A 24,417-nucleotide genomic window follows, 5' to 3' on the forward strand; every position below is an offset into this window, starting at 1 on the left:
ATGCTTTTTCAACTTTATCAGCTGGCTCCTGGTATTGATTGTTTCTTGGTTGTTTTAAAGACATCCTTTTAGATTGGTCACTCATTACGCAAAAGTTTTCTTGAAGTTCTGTAAACTTTGGAAATTGTATTTGTGGATAAGATTCTCATCTCCTATTTTTATGTTGTTGTTTTTCAATTGTTCGGTCATGTCTAACTTTTTTGGGATCCCATGGACCATAGCACACCAGGTCCCTCTATCCTCCACCATCTCTCAAAGTTGGTCCTAGTTCATGTTTGTTGTTTCCATGACACTAGCTTTCCATCTCATCCTCTACAGTCTCCTTCTCTGTTTGCCTTCAATCTTTTACAAGGAGTCCTGCCTTATTATGTGGCCAAAGTATTTAAGCTTCAGCTTCAATATTTGACCTTGCAGTAAATGGTCTCATTTAATTTCTTTAAGTATTGTCAGATTTTATCTCCTTCCTGACCAAGAATATTCTTTTTTTTTAAATTTTATAGTATTTTATTTGATCATTTCCATGCATTATTCATTAAAGACAAAGATCATTTTCTTTTCCTCCCTCCCACCCCCCCCCCTGTAGCCGACGCGTGATTCCACTGGGTATCACATGTGTTCTTGATTCGAACCCATTGCCATGTTGTTAATATTTGCATTAGAGTGTTCGTTTAGACTGACCAAGAATATTCTTAAAAGTCTTCTCCAGCACCACAATTTGATAGTGTCAATTCTATGGCACTGAGCTTTCCTTATAGTCCAACTCTGAAAATCATATATTACTCCTGGAAAAATCACAACTTTGACTATACTGACCTTTGTTGGTGATCTCTGCATTTTAGTATGCTTCCAGATTTGCCATAGTTTTCTCTTCAAAGAGGAAATATCTTTAAATTAATGGCTTTGGTCACTGTCTGCAGTGATCTTTGAACCCAAGAATATAAAATATGACACTGCTTCTGTCTCCTCTATTTGCCTGGAAGTGATGGGATAAGTTGACAAGATCTTAGGGTATAATAGGTTTTGCTAGGTGGATAGGTTAAGCTCATGGCCCATACCTCTTATCTTAAGAAATGTTTTATTCTAAGTTTTATGCATGAAAAGTCTACCATGCACCTAACTATATATATATTTTTGGTATGTGATTTTTAAAATCTTTTTTTAGAAACTTGTATTATTTTTCTTTTTAACTTTGGAATTTAACTATGATGTGTCTAGATGTGTTAAGCTCAGGTTTTTCCTTGTTTATGTCCTGTGCATTCTTTTTTTTTAAAACCCTTGCCAAGAAAAATCCCAAGTGGGATCATGAAGAATCAGACATGATTGAAATGACTGAACAACACACTCATCCTGCAAAGTAATCACACAAGGCTTTGGAACTTGGATGCTGGAGATATGGGTGACCAGGATCCCAAGAGTCCCACTCAGGGTTAGGACATCAGTGGCTTTTGGAACAGCTAACTTGAAATACATCTGAATGGAGGAGATGAAAATACAAGACACGAAGCCAGGGTAGCAGCCTCTAGGGAAAAACTGTGGGAAGAATGATGACTGCCCTGGCCACCCTTTATGCAGGAGCAGGTGGGCAGCCTAGGAGTATCCATTTTTCTTTGGTCAGCTATTCTTTGACTATGATATTTATCCACATGAAGAAGTCTCTTAGAATATCTTATGGTGGGGGCAGCTGGGTAGCTCAGTGAATTGAGAGCCAGTCCTAGAGACGGGAGGTCCTAGGTTCAAATCTTGCCTCAGACACTTCCCAGCTGTGTGACCCTGGGCAAGTCACTTGACCCCCATTGCCTAGCCCTTACCACTCTTCTGCCTTGGAGCCAATACACAGTATTGACTCCAAGATGGAAGGTAAGGGTTTAAAAAAAAAAAAGAATATCTTATGGAGTTTATTCTTTCTATTTCCTTTGTTCCTAAATATTAGTTGCTTTTCTGGTTCTACTTTATTTTTTTTAATTTTATTTTAATTTAATTTAATTCTTATCTGTACTGTTTTGCCAATTTTGTTGGGTTTTTTGTTCATTTGTTTGCTCATTTGAAAAAGTTATGAGAAATCAGATGAGGGAGAGATCACTTCCAGCTAGAGGGATGAGGGGGAAACAGACATCATAAAGAAGTGGCATTTTGAGCCTTGAAAGTTGTATAGAGGAGGCAGCTCATTAGTTTTGTGGATTGAGAGCCAAGCCTGGAGATGGGAGGTCCTGGGTTCAAATCTGACCTCAGACACTTCATAACTGTGTGACCCTGGCCAAGTCACTTAACCCCCATTTCCTAGCCCTTACCACTCTTCTGCCTTGGAACCAATACACAGTATTGATTCCAAGATGGAAGATAAGGGTTTAAAAAAATGTTATGGTTGATTTTTAAGTGTGTATGTGTGTGTTTATTTTAGCTGTTCCTTCCCCTATTACTCTATTTGTCATTTGTGATGAGGGGTTGGAGAAGACTAGTCCTTTTTAATCTTCTGGATCATTTTCCCTCCTATATGCCAAGGGAGATTAAATGACTTGCCAAATGTAGAGGATGGGGAATTTTTTTTTTTAATTTAAACCCTTACCTTCCATCTTAGAGTCAATACTGTGTATTGGTTCCAAAGCAGAAGAGTGGTAAGGGCTAGGCAATGGGGGTCAAGTGACTTGCCCAGGGTCACAGAGCTGGGAAGTATCTGAGGTCAAATTTGAACCCAGGACCTCCCATCTCTAGGCCTGACTCTCAATCCACTGAGCCAGCCAGCTGCCCCTGAGGATATTTAGAAGAATTTATATGGAAAGAGGTTGCACAAAGGATCTCTCTCTCAGAACTAGCTCTCATAGTGGCAGTGTCTAGCACTCAGTAGGTACTTAATGTGTGCTGGCTGACTAATGGACTGACTTCTCTCTGCTCTTATGAACAAAATTATATGTAATGTCTGACGGTCAGATAGTGGTATTAACCTGGCCAAGTGAACTCCCTCTATGTAAGTGCCTAGAGCAGGAGCTGGCAAACAATACCTGTTTTTGTCTGGCTTTAGAACTAAGAATAGTTTTTATTTTTTTAAATATAACAAAAATATTTTGTTTTGCTTTTCACCGATGTCAAAACCATTTTTAGCTGCTAACCAGGTAGTGGCCTGGATTAGGCCACAGAGTTGTCATTGGCTGACTCCGAGACTCCAAGCGGCATCCTTAGAGGCAGTCTGAATAAAAGGGAGGATCTGATGTAGGGTCTTGAAACTGATTCACATCAAGCCAGCTGTGTACCATGGCCAGCCCAAGGCTTCCCCCTAGTGGCTAGAAATGTGAGCTTATCCTGTGCCTTATCATTCCTTTCTGCTACTGCATTGTGGCTGTCTCTGTCCTGGTGCCCCAGTGACTGGAGCCCAAGACCTCCAAAGGACAGCCAAGGTTAGTTTCAGACAAATTGGTCTTTTCTCTGTTCCTCACTCCCATGCCTGCACCTTTGCACTGACTAACTCCCAATGCCTAGAATGCTCCATCTCATAGAGTTCTATCTCCAGAGAACCCCATCCTTTCTTCCTTCAAGAGGCAGCTCAGGCATCAGATGTTGCACAAAGCTTTTCCTAATACCCAGTTTCTAGGGCTTTTCTTTCCAAACTAGTTTATATTCAATTATAGCAGTTAGATGGTGCAGTGGATAGAGTGCCAGACCTAGAGTCAGAAGGATTCATCTTTCTGAATTCAAATAGCTATGTGACCCTAGCTAAGTCATTGAACATTTTGTGCCTCGGTTTCCTCATCTGTCAAACAAGCTGGAAAAGGAAATGACAAACTATTCTACTATCTTTGCCAAGAAAATCCCAAAAGGGTTCACAAAGAACCAAACATTACCATGACTGAACAAGAATACTTTGTATATAGTTTTATTTATTAATTATATCTTTATTCATTACATATTTTAGATATCCTTGTTGTCTCCCCTGTTAAAACTTGGAAGCTTTTTGGGAGTTAGGATTGCTTCAAAATGAAGGGATTGCTTTATTTTATGTACAGAGGTCCCCAGCACCTAGCACGGTGCCTAGAACATTTGAATAAATAGTTGACTGATTGAATAATTGACTAGTTAACAGCAGAGACAGGATCAGAACCCAGGTCTTGGGGGGTAGCTCAGTGAATCGAGAGCCAAGCCTAGAGATGGGAGGTCCTAGGTTCAAATCTGGCCTGGGCAAGTCACTTAACCCCCATTGCCTAGCCCTCACCACTCCTTCTGCCTTGGAACCCATACACAGTATCAATTCTAAGATGGAAGGTAAGGGTTAAAAAAGGGAAAAAAAGAACCCAGGTCTCCTACTTCCTCTAATAATTAGTAATGAAGTATGTCCCTGAAGTACCCATTTTCCTGAGCAATGCAGTAGATTAGAGTTACTTACTTCAGACAGTTTCACTGAGGCTTGTTGAGTGATGCCAGAGAAGTTGGCGAGGTTGGTGAACATTTCCGTCATGCCCATTTCCCTCAGGACACTTTCAAGGTCATAGGACTCAGCAATCTGGAACTTGGGGATGTATAAGTTCATGGATCTGTTCCAGGGGAGGCAGAAAATGGTTAAAAGTGTGGGGAAACAAGAGAAAGGGCCCTGGGCATCTTCACCTTCAAATCCCCTGTCTCTGATTTCTCAGAGCTGTCCGCGGCTGCCCTGCTTTCTTCAGAGTGGAGCAGATGCTACAGGACACCCCCTTGAACCCCTTTCAGGTAGCCACCCTCCTCTGCTGGCCACATAACATAGAGGACACCAGACAGTGGAGTGGGAAAAAGCCCCAAAGTCAGAGCAAGGTGGAGACTTGGAGTAGATCATCGCTAAGGTCAACTCAACAAGCATTTACTCAAAGCCCATTCACAAGAACTGGACTTCTCTCGTTTAACCCAGAGATAACATGTTTGTGTGATCAGAGCTCTGGAGTTAAAAAGGACTTCAGAGGCCGTTTCCTCAAATTCAATCATCACACTTAATTCCTTGAATAAGGACCCAAAGACTCAAGGATTTTAAATGACTCACACAGTGTAACAGTTAAAATTTAGGGAAACTGAGGCAGGTAGAAATTAGTTTCTCTCTGCAAGGAGTATGATATTTTTAGAGGTTTATTAAAGGTTGAGAATTTAAGAAAACTACAAGTAAGAAAGGCCGAGAGGCCCAATTCAATTTCACTCACATCATGAGACACGTCTGCTTGCCAGCGGAGACAGGAAGAGAAGAGACCCCGCCTATGGCGGAGACCCTTTAAATCATAATTTGCTCTCGGCCCAGGTGAGAATTCAGTGAGATTACAAAGCATTTGGGGGAAGTGGAGCAAGGACTTCTGGGGATTGAAGTCCTGGATTCAAGTCTCCATTTTTACATTCCACCGTTTGATCCTCTGGGAAGAAGGACTTCCCCAAAGGATCATAAAAACATAATCAATTTAAAGATTACAATAATTCGAGGATAAGAGGAAAAAAACAAAACAAAACCAATAATTGCCAAGGGTAAAAGGGCAACAATTTATATGGATTCTAGATATGCTTTTGGCATTTGTCACTCAGTCGGGATGCTATGGCTCCAGAGAGGATTTTTAACCTTAGCTGGAAAATCTATAGCTAATGTGGAAATTATTAACAAAGTCCTTTCTGCTCTCCAGCTTCCTAAAGCCCTAGCTGTAGTTCATTGCTCTGCCCATACAGGTGGCTCTGACCCTGTCTCTAGGGGAAGTGACCAAGCAGATGCCGCTGCAAAACTAGCAGTCATAGAAGGGCCTGAATTACTTTTGACACTAACGGCCACCAATGACTTAAATTTATCACTTTCCTATAATGAAAAGGAAGTGGAAAAATGGCAACAAAAATTCAAAGCAAAAGAGATCAGTGTAGTATGGGTGTCACCTGAAGGGATACCCCTGCTCCCTAGAAGTTTCTATCACCAAATTTGCCAATCTGTTCATAATAATGGCCACTTTGGTACCCAGGGCATCGTGGACTCTGTTAAGAGAGTATGGATAGCCCCTGGTATAACTACCATAGCATCTAAAGTGTGTTCAGCCTGCTCTACCTGCCAGGCATATAACCAACATGCCTTTCGTGGCAAAGCCTTTGGTGGGCGTCCTCTGGCTTACATACCTTTTGAGTACCTGCAGATAGATTTCATAACAATGCCAAAGGCTGGACAATATAAATTTTGTCTGGTCATAGTAGACCAACTGACCAGATGGCCAGAAGCATTTCATACAGCCTGAGCCACAGTGGCTTTTGTTGCTAAAGTACTTTTAAAAGAAATTATTCCTCACTTTGGCCTGCCAGCACGTATTGATTCCGATAGGGGAAGTCATTTTACTGATTCTGTTCTAAATCAGATATATTCTTGCTTGGGGATAACTCCCAAATTCCATGTTATATATCATCCCCAGAGTTCAGGCCAAGTTGAAAGGATGAATAAAGAACTTAAAACTATGATTGGCAAATTATGCACTGAGACCCATTTAAAATGGCCTGAAATTCTCCCTCTGGCCCTATTTTATCTTCGAAGCCAGCCTAGAGGAGACTTACACATCTCACCATTTGGGATGCTTTTTGGACATCCGCCTATACAGGCTAAGCCTTTCTCCCTGGCTTATACATTGCTATTAGGGGGAGATACTCTATTGCTTCCTATCTACAGGAATTACAGCACAAACTGCATGAGCTACATGAATCCGGAGCTGCAGTAAAAGCCGGACCACTAGACTTCTCACTTCATGACCTGAACCCAGGAGACAACGTGTATATAAAGAACTTCCAGCGTACAGGAGCAACCCAGCCTTCCTGGGAAGGACCATTCCAAATATTGTTAACTACTCCAACATCTATAAAGGTTGGAGAAAAGGACTCTTGGATTCATTGCTCACATGTAAAGAGAACATCTTCTATTGAGACTGATTGACTGTATCATATATATGCATTGGAGATAACTACCCATTGACAAGTGGAACTGTTTTATTTTGTTTTTGACACATTGAATTCCTGCATTTATTTTTTTTCTTTTTTCCTTTTTCTCTTTTCCTTATTTTGTTCTCATCTCTATGTACTCAAGGTACATATAATCAACGTTAATTTTTATTCCACAATAATATTAGTTTAAATATATATACTTGCTATATTATTAATACATACCCAAACAGCTTTAGACTATGAGAATCTGCCATTTATTGATAATTGCTGTGGGACCATGATTAATGTTTGTGTCTGATTCTAGGAACGGGATCAAAAAAGGATCACAGAGATAACCTGAATATGCCAAAAGAGCTCACAGGTCTAAAAGTCAAAAGCCAATCCAGGTAGGATTGATGCACTTCTAAACCAATACTAAGAACTTGAACCTAGTGTGAGGCTCAGGGTTGCGACACTTGACATACGTTAAGATGTAGGTCTTCCTTGTATCCACACTCTTCATGAAAATACCTACAGACAAGTACCAAAGGTTGGCTACCATCCTGGCTCCCTCCATCCCTGAGAATGAAGGTAAAATCATACAAGGGAATGACACTTCCCTATAAAAATAAGAATCTGATCCTTTTTTCTCTCCTATAGTATGGTAACTTCCTGTAGCCTTGCCTGCAAATGGATAATTGAAATTTACTGCATTCTGTCCTACAGATTTGTGGGATTAGAAATTACTTAACTGGACCCTAATACAAGGGCCTGTGAGAAAATTTATTCTTGATTTCTCAAAATTTTGTATACATAGATTTTTTGATATTTTGATACTGATTTTGAATTCTTCTTTAATATAAATATATGTATATATAAAGGGTTTATATTTTTCCCTTAATTTTTTCCCTTTTTCTTTTTTTCCTTTTGTTTTCATTTTTGTTTTTGTTTTCCTTTTGAATTAACTCACATCCCCCCACAACTAAACCTTGCATCCTCAGCTGGACTCGGTGCTTTTTTCAATACTTTCTTCAGGGGGGATTGTATTTTCATAAAATCCAAGATTTAAATTTTGTTCGAGATAGATCTTCAGAGAAGAAGCTTGCTAACTGACTGAATCCAGAGAATGAACTGTTTGCAGAAAGATATCTAAACCCTTTCACTACAGGAAGATCCAGAATGAACCTTGGGGTGCGGTTGATTGAACAATTTTTTGAATGTACACTCTTATGCCAAAGGGGACTGCCCCCTAATTGACTTTTGTCAATGCGCCCAGCAAAACATTGGTTTGCTATCTTTCTCCTCTATTTCCCCTAGTCTACAACTTTTGTAGTTTTCCTGTTAGAGGGCAAAATTTTGTATACATTTGCAGTTAGAATTTTTCGGGGTACAGGACGCTTATGTTTAGTGATCAGTTGGGGAGACTAGTCCCCCAATCATCATCAAGGGGAATTGTGAATTTTAAAATCTCCATCTTGCTTGGTCTAGCACCCAAAATTGTGCACACCCACACTACACGGGCATGTGCTAGTCAATGACAAAACAGCAATAACTAACTGCCCACCTGGGCTGTCCTAAGCCAAGCTTGAGTCACCATTGGCACTTGTGAGGCACAGGAAGTGAGGTAGGGAACAGCCTCTGGAATCCACTCACTTCCTGTGGACAGAGCTAGGCGGCAGGTGGTGCTAGGAGCTTGAGCAGGGAGGAGGCCTGCAGACAGCTTTCCTTCAGATCAGTCACGTGAGTCAAGGACTGATTCTCTTCTCTACCTTGGCCTTTGGGCCTAAACTCCCTCTGGCTCTGCCAAAAGGTTGAGTTAATCTTTTTCCCTTTCCTCCTCTCTCCTTCTCTCCCTCTCCCTTTTCTTACTCCCGTTGAGATTAAACCACCATAAATTCCGTTCTGACTTGAGTGTTTAATTTTAGGAATTTCATAAGTAAATTCCTTGGCGACCATGAATTAATATTACAACAATCTTTAAAGGTGATTTTCACCATAACAACAGGTAGTACCCTCTATTTAGCTTTTGGTTCGAATGCCTAGAAATCTTCAAGCAAGGGCTGTATCATTGATTTGATTCAATATAGGATTGAGTTCCACTTTAAGAAAACCCTTTGGAGCAGCTTAAGTGATTTGGTGGATTGAGAGCTAGAGATGGGAGGTCCTGGGTTCAAATGTGGCCTCAGACACTTCCTGGGCAAGTCATTTAACCTCCATTGCCTAGCCCTTACCACTCTTCTGTCTTGGAACCAATACACAGTATTGATACAAAGAAGGAAGGTATGGGTTTAAAAAAAAAGAAGCAAAGAAAACTATCCAAAATCTTAGCTTATAAAATACATACAATTCAAGTAATTTATCATTTACTGAAAGGTTGCTTGTAGGGTCTGTTTATATTCAAGCACGTCAGTATTGGTTGGCAGATCCTTAATTATTTGGGTGAGAATCTATCAGAAAGAGAAATATATCTGAAGCGTGAGGCACACCCACCTAAGGGTGATGCATCAGAAAGTATAGTTATCATTAATATCAGCAACATAAACAATTGCTCATATTGATGTAGCTGTTGTGAAGTGCCATTCACTTTCAGCTGTTCCTAATGTTACGTATAAATGCTATAATTTCTGTTTTATAGATCGTAATGCAGTTTGCCCAGCACTGCACAGCAAGGAAGTAACAGAGCCAGGAACTGATCCTCTGGGAACTTAAAAGTCCAGTATTCTTTTCCACTATGTTATATGGCATGTCTGAAATGACCGCTTGAGTCAATAAGAAAACTAAATTCAATTTTAAAAATTTCAGTTTCCGAATTTCTCTTTTGACACAGCCTATGGCAGAAGTCCAGGCCCCTCTGGAGGAGACCATCATTCTGATTATCTGTGAGATTACCTGTGCTGAATAAGTTGTGACCACCTGTGCAGTGTGTCTCGGCTCAGGGAGGCTACTACCTGGTTCATCTTCCCCTCCTCTGGCAGGATGAAGAAAGCTGTGGCATTCCCGGAATACTCCAGTTGCACCACTGTGCAAGATAGCTCCGTGTCAAACAAGAGTTTATTGGGTTTTGATTGGGACATCATCAACACATCCACACTTTCATTCTTATTTATGAAAAACTTCTGCACTTTGGTGGCGTTGGGGTCAAACGGTTTTGCCCATCTTCCTGAGGAAGAGGGAGAGAGAGAAGGAGTGAGAAGGAAACAGGCAATGGGTGGAGGGGTGGGGATAGAAAGAAAGAAAAAGGAGATGGATATAAGGAATTGAAAAGGAGAAATAAGGGAGAGAAGTAAAATAGGAGGGTGAAAGAAAGGCTAATGAGAAGAGAGTGAATGAAACACATAAAGATGAATATTCAGTGCTCATGGCTAGGCTGTATCAATATAATAAAAATGACAACATTACCAAAGTTAATTTAATTTTAATTTTTAGTGCTATGCCATTTAAATTATCAAAGGAATACTTTACAGAACTCAATAAAATGTTAATAAAATTCTTATGTCTTAAAGTCTTATGACCTCTGCCACAGTCACCCAAGAAAAGAGGGAACAATTTATTTATTTTGGCCTTTTATTTAATTTTTTTAATTGAAATTTTTTAATTAATTTAGAATATTTTCCATGGTTACATGATTCATGCTCTTTCCCTCCCCTCCTCCCCCACCCCCATAGCCAACACACTATTCTACTGGGTTTTACATATATCATTGATGGAGACCTATTTACATGTTATTGATAATTGCACTAGGGTGATCATTTAGAGTCTGTATCTCCAATCATATCCCTATCTGCTGGGGGCCATCAGACCATGACACCTTGACAGAGTCATGCGTGGTAGCTGGGGAGACCACAGAGTGGCCCTTGGTGAGATGTGACTGCCCACTCTATCCCCTTTACATGACCTCTTTCATTAATGCCCATTACCTATGAATTGACATGACCATTATTCCCCCTAGTCTCAAAAGAAATAATGCAAGAACAAAACACATGTATCCTAATTCTCTAAAACATCACCAAAAGATCAGACCCTCAAACCCAATCCCAAAAGACTATCGTGGGTTAACTTTTACTTAGGTACACAATTCCCAGCAAATGAAGCCAGCACACAAATCAATCATAGAGGCCCATACAATAGGTACAGGTACAGTACAGGTACACTAAGCTTCAATATGCCTCAGTGACTCAATTACACAAATCAGTAACTCAAACTGCCTAGTAAGCCACCTGTGACGAAATCATTTATCTTGTATTCTATCTGTAATCACAATACAAAAATATAGAATGTCAATCAAGTGATTTGTTAAAAGTTAATGTATCACTTTTCCAATTATCTCTCTTTGAACATGTGTGTTAGGTAATGTAATCTGTCTGCCAAGAAAATGGGTATAAAAATAAAAACCAAGCCTGGGAATGGTGGAGCAGCTTTGAGCTTTGAGCAGTCCCATGGCTGTAATGATTAAGCTGTCTTCCGTTATTTATTTTATTTTATTATTTTGACTGATTGTTCGCCACCTGTTGGGAACCCTGGAGTTGAGAGTGGGGCTGGACCCTGACCGTGGCACCCATCAACCCATGTGATCAAGCAGTTGTTTTTCTTCCATGTTTCTACTCAAGAGGGAACAATATAGAAGGTGTCATTAAGCAAGGAACATGTTTTGTATTCCCAGTACACGGCACTGGTATAGAGTAAATGTTTTATAAATGCTTATTGACCGACTGACTAATTGGGTAGCTAAGAAGCACAGTGACTAGAGCCACTGGTCAGAGGTCAGAAAAATTCAGTTCAAATCCAGTCTCAGATCCTTACTAGCTGTGTGACCCTGGTTACTTCATTTTCCTTAACTGTAAAATGGGGATAACAACATTTACCTCCTGGAGTTGTTTTGAGCATCAAATGAGATAATAATTATAAAGCACCTGATGGAGAGTAAGTTATTTTATTCTGATTAATTATTACTCACATGGATCAGTGGGCTTTGAGCACAAGTCCTCAGAGAACTCACAGAGTGACTTAGCACATAAGACTTCTACAGGGACTGAGAAACACAGAAAGTCCCCCAGGAAAGAAAAAAAGCATCAGGACCAGATGGATTTGCAATTGAATTTTACCAAACATTTAAAGATCATCTAATTCCAATATTAAATAAATTATTTAGAAAATTGGTAAGGAACAAATTCCTTTTACAAAACAAATGTGATGCTGGTCCCTACACCAGGAAGAGTAAAACCAGAGAAAGTTCTAGATTCCTAGAACTGCTCTCCTTTGCTCAACAGATCTCTCTCCTTCTGGACAAATTGCTCTGCAATAGCATTAAGACAAGTCAACATACAAGAGGATAAACTCTGCCTGTTTTACTTGCTGCCTTTAATAACTCCAGAGAAGACAAGAGGTCAGTACCCATCTAAAGCTATTGCCTACAACTGCTGCCCTCCTCTCGCTAGCTGCCATCATTATGTTCAGAGGAATCAACTTGAGTAGGGCTGGCTTCTTGTTTTGAAGATGGAGATAACCATTGATGGGGATTACACTCCCAACCCAAGCAAGGCGAGCAATTTTTCTGGAGCTGTATTAGAGATACAATTCGTGATTGGCTGACAGAATGCCACATACTTTGTGTACCAGCATAAGGAAGATTGTTGGAGGATTGTTTGAAGAAGGATGTGGAGAGAGATGGATCAAAAAAGGAAGATGTGAACCTCTGAATGGATAATGAGAGTCCCCAGAGATTCAGGCATCCAAGAAAGACAGTCCCAATTACATTCCTTGAATTTTAGGGCCCAGAACCATAGAGAGCAAACTATCCTTGGTTACAGTGTTTCCTTTCTCCTTGGTTGTGCTGATGAAGTATTTTATCTTCCTTCCAGTTGAAGAACTCCTTTATTATTGTGTGTGTGTTTTTCCATTCTAATCTTTGTAACTTCCCCAATTTCTGTGAATTATTTTGCTTAGATAAATGAGTTCACTTGCTAATTGCTTTCATGATGGTCTTATGTGTAATCAGCATTTAGTGGTAGGGAGATAAGCTGGTGTATAATTGAAAAATCTGTTACCCTAAAAAAAGAAATACATTTCCCAGGAGCCCACCAACTTCCTGTAGACAGAGAATATTAGGCAGGGACATGGAAGGTTCTGCCTCTTTATTTCCTGTCGTGAGCTTGGTGGTGGTAAGATGGGCATTTGAACTGGCTGATCAGCCATGGGCACATGGTCTTTATTTTGGATCCTCTTTATTCCTTGATTTCTAATGATCATTAATAAATCTCCTAAAATATAATATTTTTATTATTGAGATTTAATTTTAACTTTTATATTGGTGATATTAAGAGTAATCAGGGAAAATGTTTCATATCCTGGGTTCCCCTAAATGATGTACTCCTCAACTTACAAATATTTCAAGTCTGTTGGATGGACTTAATTCTAATTTAGTACTGTACTTGGAGAAAGGGAAAGGAAATAATAAATAATCAACCATGGGTATTGTCCTGCTTCCTTGGCTGTCTTTATATGGCCATTATGTTCAGAGGAATTGACTTGAGTAGGGCTGGCTTTGTGTTTTGAAATCAGTCTTCCTTGGAGAGGGGTTGGTCTGATCCCAGATCAGACAATTCATCAATGTCACAGGCTAGACAGCCATCTTTATATGTTTAGACAGAAATGGCATAATCTTATACAAGGGCATTTTCAATTCACACACACAGAGCCTGTCCCTGAGGTCTAAAATTCTACTCTTAAAGTTCGATGACCATCTCTATGGCAGATGACTCCCACAAATATACAATATTCCTCCCTCTTGAGCTCTTCTCACATCTCCGGTTGCCTACTGTTCCTCTCCACCTGGATGCCCTGAAAGGCATCTGAACATCAACATGTCAATGTTGACTTTATGATCTCTTCCCTCTAAACTTCTATCTTGCTGATTTCTGCTAAAGCCAACCCCATTCTTCCAGGTTCACAAACTCCAGCACCATCAACACTTCATTCTCACTCACCACCCCCCATATTTAACTAGTGGCTAGGATTTGTTGATTCTACCTTCCTAAGATCTCTTTAGAGATCATTTAGTCCATCTCTTCTCAATTCACATATATAAAAATTAATAGTTCAGAGAGGATTAGTGGTCTGCCCAACAATATCACATAGGTTGTAAATAGCGGAGTTTGGCTTTGACTGCATGTTCTCTGACTCCAAATCCATTGCTCTTTCAATCACACTTAAAATATGGCAAATGATTAAGATATGAAATAAAGAACTTTGTGAGGTCCAAGAGGGGAAAGGCATAATCAGGGAGGGCTTTGTGGAAGAGGTGGCATTTGAATTGGAGTTAAAAGAACTATGGGTAAAATTTGGAAAGAACTATATGAGAACTATATGAGATGGTCTGGGGGATTGGGTGGCACAGTGGATAGAGTACCACATCTGGAGTCAGGAAGACCTGAGTTCAAATTTGTCCTTAGACACTAGTTGTGTGACTCCAGACAAGTCACTCAGCCTTGTTTGCCTTGGTTTCTCATCTGAAAAATGAGCCAGAGGAGGAAATAGCAAACCACTCTAGTATCTTTGCCAAAAAAACTCCAAATGGGGTCATGAAGAGTCAGACATAACTGTAACAAATGAACAACAACAAATGAGATGGGGACAGGTGGGTAAGTAGCATAGTGGATAGAGAACCAGGTCTGGTATCAGAAGGATCTAGGTTCAAATCTGACCTCAGACACTTCCTAGCTGGCCTTGAGCAGTTTGCCTAACCCTTGCCACTTTTCTGTCCTAGAATTGATACTAAGATGGAAGGGAAGGGTTAAAACAACAACATATGAGATGAAGTACAATTAAATCAGTAGAACTTATTATACTTATTACAACTGTACCTCTTCCCTACCAAAAAAAAAAAGAGAGAGAGGAAAGGAAGGGAGAATTGGGGAAAGAAAGGGCAATTGTGAAATCGTCTGTGGTAAATAGAACAAGAAGTGGATTTGGTTCAGAAGTTCAGGTTTCAGGCCTGGTTCTGGTGCTTGCAGTCTGGACAAACATGTTATTTGCTTTCTTAGACTATGAGCTTCTTGAGGGCAAGCACAATATCTTCTCTTCTTTGTATCCCCAGAATTCATGCACTTAAAAACTGCCTTTTGACTAATTGTTGTTGTTTTTTTTAAGCCCTTTCTGTCTGTCTTAGAATCAATACTAAGTTTTGGTTCCAAGGCAGCGTGGTAAGGGCTAGGTAATTGGGATTAAGTGACTCGCCCAAAGTCATAAAACTAGGAAGTGTTTAAGGCTAGATTTGAACCTAGGATCACCCATTTGCAGATCTGGCTCTTTATCTTACTGATTGATTTTTTAATCTAACATTTTGATCAACATTTCTCAGCTGCAAAACACATGTGGTAAGTAACACTTGTACCAAGTATGGCACAAAAGTTGTCCTAAGAATGAATAGAAACCCCTTTGGTAGAGTCCTTTTTTCATCCTAAATTATAACATATAAATATGAGCTATTATTACTATAAATAGCAGTATCAAAATAAGACATTTTACCTTTAAAGAAAATGTAGCTGATCAAAAGAAGCACGGTATCATGATCCAATTCCTTGAATAACTCATCAATTTTCCCCAAAGTTTTATTCTTGACAAAATCATTGACTTGTTTTGTGGCTCTGGTTGAATTTTGAAAGTCTGTAGACAAAATTTCTACACTGTAATACCGCTTTATTTCATTCACAAATGTCTCCATAAGTTTTACTTTTGAATCAAGAAATAGGACATTTCCTGTGTTCATTTCCAGGCCAGTATCTGTGTTGTTGAACAGATGGATGAGATACTGAAAGCCTTGATGGATTTCCACCTCTGATGTCTCTGTAAGGTTGAATCCCAAAGCTTCTATGAGCTGAGTGTGTGTGACCGACTTGGCTCCAAGGGACAGCATGGCCAAGGACATGGAAATACTCACTGGGGAGATGAAAATATTTCTATCTGGGGCTCTTGATATCAAATTCTTGTATAAGCGAAATGCAAAGTCAACATTCACTGGTGCCAGTCTCCGGTGGAAAGGATTTTCTTGCTCCTGAGTGAGTGACTGGAGACAGAAGTCTTGGCTGACAGGTTGGGGGACACAAGAACCGAGGGCCAAGACAATGAGGAGACATTTATACAAGGTAGAAGTCATTGTTCGGAATGACGGGGTCCTATAAAATTAGGAAAAATTTGTAAGAAGCAATGTGAAATAGAGGAAATAGCATTGATCTTAGATTTAGAGGACCAGTGTTCAAATCCTGAACCTACCACATATAACCTATTTTATTGTGGGTGCTGTCTCTGGGCCAAAAATGGGGATTGGATTAGGGTTAGGTTAGACTCTGAGGATCTTTCTAACTCTGAATTCTAAGATCTTAGCCAAGGTGACTTCTGAGAAAAGATATTATTCTGGAATCTAGAGGGGACATTTGCAAAGGGATTATTTGATGTGATCTCCTAATACTTCAATATTTGACTTGAGTACATATTGCTCTCTCTAATTTGTGTCACAGTTATAGTATATATAACCCACTAAGTGACTTTACAAATTCTCAAGGTCTCTCTTGTTTCTTCATCTGTCAAATGGGGGCAATAAAAATCTGCTCTCACTCCCTGATGGAGAAGTTGTGACTATGAAATGAGGGTGAAGAGGGAAGGAATAAGCATTTACATTACACCTACTATTTCTAGGTTCTGTACTAAGCACCTCACAAATATTATTTCATTTTATCTTCACAACAAGCCAACAAGGTAGGTGTTATCATTATCTACATTTTACAGTTAAGGAAACTGAGGCACCAATTATGTGACTTGCCCAGGGTCAACTGAACCTGCTCGGGATTATAAATTTCTGAAATTGGCTTTGCGGTCTTCCCAGAGTCCAAAACCAACATTCTATACATTGTGTCACTTTGCTGCCTCTAATTGAGATAATGCATAAAAAATATTTCATAAAGTTGAAAGCAATCAAAAGACAAAACATTATTATTTTTATAAGAAGGCAGTAAGGTATGATGGTTAACTGTCTGGACTTGAGTGCAGAAGTCCTGAGTTTTGCAATTCTATTTTATTCAATAAGCCACTTGTTAAACACCTATTATGTTTAAGGCACTCTGGGTATACAAAGGGGGAAAAAATGAAATCATTACTGCCCTTGGGAAGCTTACATTCTATTTGGGTGGAGGAGAATATGACTGGGAAAGGTCTTTTTATAAAACTGTGCACACCCTTTGACTCAGCAACATCACTACTAGGTCTGTATCTGAAAGAAATCAAAGGAAAAGAAAAAGGACTCCATTATATAAAAATGTTTATAGTAACTCTTTTTGTAGTAGCAAAGAATTGGAAACTGAGGGGATGCCCATCAATTTGGGAAATGACTAAATAAGTAGCATATGATTGTGATGAAATACTATCATCTTGATAGAAATGACAAAGAGGATGGTTTCAGAAAAATCTGGAAAGATTTGTATGAACCCAGTGGAATTGCTTGTCAACTCTAGGAGCAGGGAGGGACAAGGGGAGGGAGAAAACATAATTCGTGATCAGTAGAAAATTTTTTATAAACAAACACTTACATGAGCTGATGCAAAGTGAAGTAAACAGAACCAGGAGATCCTTGTACACAGTAACAGCAATATTGTAACAGAATCAACAGGGAATGGTGTAACTACCTCATTCAGTGCAAGGATCCAAGACAATTACAAAAGACTCATGATGGTAAATTCTATCTACCTCAAGAGAGAACTGATGAACTGAGTGCAAATTTAATTTTTACATTTTCTTTATTTTTCTTCCTTGTTTTGGCCATAGAGTTGATATGAAAATAGATTTTACATGGTTTCACACAAATAATCAATATCAGACTGCTTGCCTTCTCAATGTGTAGAGGAGAAGCAGAAGGGAGGGAGAAAATTTGGAACTTAATATTTTTTTTAAAGTGAATTTTTTAAAAATTAATTTTAAGAGAGATGCAAATCAAAACAACTCTGAGGTATCACCTCACACCAAGCAGACTGGCCAGCATGATAGCAAAGGAAAGTAATGAATGCTGGAGGGGATGTGGCAAAGTAGGGACATTAATTCATTGCTGGTGGAGTTGTGAACTGATCCAACCATTCTGGAGGGCAATTTGGAACTATGCACAAAGGGCGACAAAAGAATGTCTACCCTTTGATCCAGCCATAGCACTGCTGGGTCTGTACCCCAAAGAGATAATGGACAAAAAGACTTGTACAAAAATATTCATAGCTGTGCTCTTTGTGGTGGCCCAAAACTGGAAAACGAGGGGATGCCCATCAATTGGGGAATGGCTGAGCAAATTGTGGTATATGTTGGTGATGGAATACTATTGTGCTAAAAGGAATAATAAAGTGGAGGAATTCCATGGAGACTGGAACAACCTCCAGGAAGTGATGCAGAGCGAGAGGAGCAGAACCAGGAGAACAGTGTACACAGAGACTGATACACTGTGGTATAATCGAATGTAATGGACTTCTCCATTAGTGGCGGTGTAATGTCCCTGAACAATCTGCAGGGATCTAGCAGAAAAAACACTATTCATAAGCAAAGGATAAACTATGGGAGTGGAAACACCGAGGAAAAGCAACTGCCTGACTACAGTGGTTGAGGGGACATGACAGAGGAGAGACTCTAAGCGAAACTCTAATGCAAATATTGACAACATAGAAATGGGTTCGAATCAAGAACACATGTGACACCCGGTGGAATCACGTGTCGACTATGGGGGGTGGGGGGAAGGAAAAGAAAATGATCTTTGTCTTTAATGAATAATGCTTGGAAATGATCAAATAAAATATTATTTTAAAAAAATGAATTTTAACTAAAAGCCTCCTGAAGGTGGTATTTGAACTTGATACTGAAGGAAGTCAAGTTTGTCAGGAAGCAGAGCTGAAGGGGGAAAGCTTTTCAGGCACAATGAAATGTGCCTGTGCACATTCACTTTCCATTTAATTCTCAATTTTACATTCTGTGCCATCAAACTCAGCTGTCAGGAAAGCCTTAGCACCTGCAGAACTGTTTTTGGGTCTGGGCTCTAGAATATTTCTGGTGAATCTACATGCTTCAGTGCCTGCTTTGCAGACTAAGAAAACTTAAAAGCTCAGAAGGTAAAGTCATGGTCTCTTTCCCATCTAGACACAGCTAGATGGTGCAGTGGAGAGAGTTTAAGAGTGTGTAGCTGAGTGCTACAGCTGAGGAACTGCAGCATCATGGGATTATAGAATTTGTGAAGGGAAGTAGAGTGGGAGAAGGCTGAAAATGTAGGAAGGGAGCAGATTGTGAATAGCTGTAAGTGTCAAACATAGGGCTTTATGCTTGATGCTGGAGGTAACAGGAAGTCTCTAGAGTTTACTGACTCTCCAGGGAATTGGGAGAAGGGGAAAGGTGATGTGGTCAAATCTGTGCTGTAGGAAAATCATTTTGGAGGGTTTTGAAGTGGCTTGAAGTGAGGGAAAAACTTGTGTCAGGGAGAGGGCTCCAAGTGAGAGATGATGGGGGTCTGAACCTCACTATTAGTGGCTAAGTGAGGAGGGGAAGGGATGTATGCAAAAGATGTGAAGAAAAAATAAACATTTATGTAGCACTTACTATGTTAAACATTTATAGCACTATGCAGCTAGGAGCATAGTAGATAGAATGCTGGACTTGGAGTCAAGAAGACTCAGCTTCACGAGTTCAAATTGGGCCTCAGACACTTACTTAGATGTGTGACCCTGGGCAAGTCACTTCACCCAGTTTGCCTCACTTTCCTCCTCTGTAAAATGAGCTGGGAATGGAAATGGCAAATCACTTCAGTATCTTTGCCAAGAAAATCCCAAATGGGGTCGTGAAGAGTCATACAGGACTGAAAGGTCTGAACAGCAATATAATGTGCCAGGCACTGTGCTAAGACTTTTTACAATTTTTATCTCACTTGAACCTCATAACAACCCTGGGAGGTAGGTGTCATTATTATCTCCATTTTACAGCTGAGGAAACTGAGGCAAATAGAGCTCAAGCAAATTGCCCACAGTCACACAGTTAATAAATCTCTGAGATCAAATTTGAACTCAGGTCTTCCTGACTCTAATCCCAGCAGCTCTATCTACTACACTACCCAGGGGCAGGTAACAACAGCAAGATTTGTGTATAGATTGTTTGGATTTTCTATAATGATAATAATTAGTTGAAGTCATTGCTTTCTCCCTCTCTATGAAGGATCCTCTCAGTTCTAGACAAGTGCATGAGTCCTGGGTACATTCCTAAGGGGTTCTTGTCCACATCAGAGAAGGGGCACGGTACTTTTCTTGAATATGGTTGAGAAGAACAATAATAGCTACCATTTGTAGCATTTTAAGAGTTTCAAAACATTTTCCAAATGTTAAATCATTTTATCCTCCTAACAATCCCAGGAGTAAGTGCTACAATTATTTCTATTTACAGATGAGGAAACTGAGTCAGATAGCATTAAATTACTCATCCAGGGTCACAAAGCTAGTTAAGTGTCCGAGGCAGACTTTAAACTCAGGTCTTTATGACTCCATGTCCAACACTCTCTCCACTGCACCATCTAGCCCTGTCTAGATAGGAAAGTGTGATAGGGAGAGGACTTTGCAAAAGACTGTGTAAGGCAAGCCTTAGAGTGATTGACAGGAGCATGTGACTGAGAGTCACATGGGAGCCTAAGGGTCAGGATCTGAGTAAAGATTCTAAGGTCACAACAGTCTTGGAACTTCTCTCCTGATGGACCTAGAGTTGGAGGTTTGAAAACGGGCTTCTGGCTTTTTGTTGATATCAGCTGAAAAGAGGAATCTTTTGAACTGGCTGCTGGCAGCTTGAAAAGAAGACTGAGGATCCACTTCTCCACTGGACCTGTTTTGGACAGCTTTCATCTGAAGATCCTGACCCATTTGATTGGACTCCACTTGTGAGATTTGGTTATTGGAGAAACTTATTGTTTTAGCTTAGAAAAGATAGGTTAAGATAGATTTATAGAAATTAGGGTTTAAAATTAATTGTAATAATTCTCCTAACCCCTTTTCCTTTCTCCCAACCCCTTTTCCTTTCTCCCTTTCCCAAACAATAAATCTGGATTTTTGTGTTTCCTTCTTGATCATTCCCCTACCAAATCCCACTATTACAAAAGAGACAGTGACTTTACCTTCTGAACTTTTAAGTTTTCTTAGTCTACAAAGCAAGCCGATTCCCCAGAAATATTCTAAGCAACCATACCCACAAACAGCTCTGCAAGTGCTAAGGCCTTCCTGACAGCAGAGTTTGATGGCACAGAATATAAAACTGGGAATTAAATAGAAAATTAATAATTCCACAAAATTATAATATTCCACATTTATTACTTCATTTTCCCCAAAGAAGTAAAAAGAGAATGTGTCTCCTTCTCTTCTTTGTTGAGGTGGGAGGGATTATGGTTCAGAAACACTGCATATACTGTCAAATTTCATTTATATGTGGTCAGTTTTGCTGAATTGTTTTCTCCCCTCTTTAATTCTTGGTTATAAAGGATGGCTCTCTGGTTAGGGGGAAAGAAAGGAAGAGAGATACATTGGGAAATGAAGGTGATGCAAAAAAGCAAATGACATCATTCATTTTTTAAATGTTGAATTGGTGAGGAGGCACGAATGGGTGAGCCCATATCAACAAAATCATAGATGCATTGAATTATTTAAGTATTATTGTTATTATCATGAAGTTCTCCTTGCTCCCCGTCTCTAGAGACAATCTTACACGATACAATGAGCCACTTATTTGTGAATATGAAATTAATGCCCTTGATATCACAAGGGTACATAATTGAGGGATTTTTTAAAATTCATACTTATCTGGGAATGATTGGATTGAGCCATCCAATACTCTTTGACTTCTTCCCCATCAACTGGCATCCATGAGCAATCTGACTGGGGCTAGTTATTGTGCCCTACCATTCTTAGATGATGCCCATATACCTTAGATACTGACTAATCATTACACCAACTAATACGAGTTAAAATTTATGCAATCACTTAAGAAAATTTTATCCTCCCAACCATCTTCTAAAGCACATAATGCAGATATTATCTCCATTTTGCAGAAGATAGACCAGGAGAGGGGACATGACTTGCCCAGGATAACACAATACATGACAAGCCTGGGGTTCAAACTCATATCTTCTTACTCCAGGTCCTGTACTCTTTTTTTTTTTAACCTTTACCTTCTGTCTTAGATTCAATACTAAGGCCAAGGCAGATGAGTAGTAACGGGTAGGTCATTGGAGTTAAGTGACTTGACCAAGGTCACACAACTAAGAAATGTCTGAGGTCAGATTTTAATCCAGAACCTTCTATCATCAAAGGCAAACACCATGTGCCCCATTCCCTCTTACCCTAACATAACTTTGTTTTGAATTCTCTTGGATCTTTAGAGCTTAAGTATCAAATACCACACTTAAAAGACCATGGAAGGGAGCAGCTGAGTGGCTCATTGGACTGAGAGCCAAGTCTAGAGATGGGAGGTCCTGGGTTCAAATCTGACCTCAGACACCTCCTAGCTGTGTGACCCTGGGTCAGTTACTTAAACCCCACTGCCTAGCCCTTACCACTCTTCTGCCTTGGAACCAATACACAGTATTGATTCCAAGAAGGAAGGTAAGGGTTAAAAAAAAAGACCATGGAAGCTAGAAGAATAGAGAAATTTGTTTGATAAATCTCCCAAAATACCAGATTTAGAACAGAGGATAACAATTAACAGACCAGGCTCTATCCAATGAGCTACCTAACTGCTTCCTCTTTATTCTGTACTGTTCTGCCTCTCAAGAAATACACAGAAGAAATCCTACAGCTTTGGAAATTCCTTTAAGGGAATTGCTCAAGGTAGCCTCCTTGTCAACTCTTCACTGTGTTCAGCTTTGAGGTCCAAGTCTCTAAAATCTCACCTCCTACTCCCTGAAAGAAAAAAAAAAAGATCTAGTCATTCTTCCAGACCTCCCAGGCCTGCATAGGTGAGGAGAGCAAGAGCAAAGAACAATAGGGCAGGGCTGCATTGAGTTGAAGTTCTCCAGAAAGTCAGAATTACTTACAGGCCAGTGAGGCAGCCCCTGCTCTATGTGTCCTTGGCGTGTCTTCAGGGCAGACTATCCAAGGCTTCCAGTTACCTGTGCCTCATTATGTCTTACCTCTAACGACTCTTACTTCTTTTGGAGCTGGTTACTATTTATTGGCACATCTTTGTTCCAAAGGTCACCCCTCCTCCCTTTCCCTCATACCCCCATCACCGCAAGGCTTTAAACATTAACCAGTGCCCAGGAGAGTCAGTATCATCAAAGGCAAACACCATCTGAACTGTTATCTCTGCCCCATTCCCTCTTTACCTAACATAACTTTGTTTTGAATTCTCTGGGATCTTTGGGGGCTTAAATACCAAATACTAGGCTTAAAAGACCACGGAAGCGAGCACGAAAGAGAGATTTGTTTGATAAATCCCCCAAAAGACCAGATTTAGAACCGAGAATAACAACAATTAATAATTAGCTAGCATGTATATAATGCTTATGGGCACCTAGATGGCATAGTGGATAGAGCACTGGAATTGGAATCAGAAAGATTCTTCCTGAGTTGAAATCTGGCAGGAGATAATTAGTAGCTTTGGGACCCTGACTTTGTTTGCCTCCATTTTCTTATCTATTAAATGAGCTGGAGGGAGAGAAGCTAAGTGGCTCAATGGATTGAAAGCCAGACCTAGAGAGAGAAAGTCCTGGGTTCAAAATGTGGCCTCAGATACTTCCTAGCTGGGTGACCCTGGGAAAGTCACTTAACCCCCATTATCTATTCTTTATTGCTCTTCTGCCCTGGAACCCATACACAGTATTGATTCTAAGATAGAAGGTAAGGGTTTTTTTGTTTGTTTGTTTGTTCTGTTTTGTTTTGTTTTTTTAATGAGCTGGAGAAGGAAATGGTAAACTACTTGAGCATCTTTGCCAAGAAAACCCCAAGATGGGGTCTTGAAGAATCAGAAAAGACCAAAATGGCTGAACAACAACAAATAGTGCTTTAAGATTAGTATTATCTCATTCAATCCTTACAATTTAACCCTTGGAGGCAAGTACTATTGTTGTTCCTGTTTTACAAATAAGGAAACTGAGACAGAAGTTAAGTGATTTGCCCAGGGTCACAAAGCTGGTGTCTAAGGAAGGTTTTGAACTCAGGTCTTCCTGACTCTAAATCAAGTAATCTATTTATTGTATCACCTAGCATAATAGTCCACATTTTATAGAGCAACAACAACCACCACCGCCAACAATAACTATCATTTATATAATACTTGAAAGTTTACATAGTGCTTCCTTCATAAATCAGCCTGCAAGTTTCTTCATTTCTGTTTTATTCCTGGAAAAAGAACCAAGTCTTTAGGATGTGAATTGGTTTGCCCAGAATCTGATCTTAGAAGTGTTTGGATGGGATATGAAGTCAAGTCTCTTGACTTCCAATCCAGACAATTACTTTTTTTTTAAATCCTTACTTTCCATCTTGGAGTCAATACTGTGTATTG

General features: G+C 39.8%; 1 protein-coding gene across 1 annotated transcript in view; it reads right to left on the bottom strand.

The window, feature by feature from the left end:
* The window catches only part of SERPINA10 (serpin family A member 10), a 72,249-nt gene extending 49,149 nt beyond the window's left edge, over positions 1-23,100 (bottom strand). The window contains exons 1-6 of the mRNA XM_056816072.1: positions 22,949-23,100; positions 22,709-22,814; positions 17,043-17,137; positions 15,400-16,046; positions 9,766-10,036; positions 4,373-4,520 (exon numbers count right to left, since the gene is read on the bottom strand). Coding sequence (XP_056672050.1) covers positions 4,373-4,520; positions 9,766-10,036; positions 15,400-16,046; positions 17,043-17,044 — 1,068 coding nt within the window. The 5' untranslated portion in view covers positions 17,045-17,137; positions 22,709-22,814; positions 22,949-23,100. The remainder of the gene's footprint in view (positions 1-4,372; positions 4,521-9,765; positions 10,037-15,399; positions 16,047-17,042; positions 17,138-22,708; positions 22,815-22,948) is intronic.
* Positions 23,101-24,417: the final 1,317 nt, after the last annotated feature.

Source organism: Monodelphis domestica, chromosome 1, assembly GCF_027887165.1.
Source record: "Monodelphis domestica isolate mMonDom1 chromosome 1, mMonDom1.pri, whole genome shotgun sequence".
NCBI classification, from domain to species: domain Eukaryota; kingdom Metazoa; phylum Chordata; class Mammalia; order Didelphimorphia; family Didelphidae; genus Monodelphis; species Monodelphis domestica.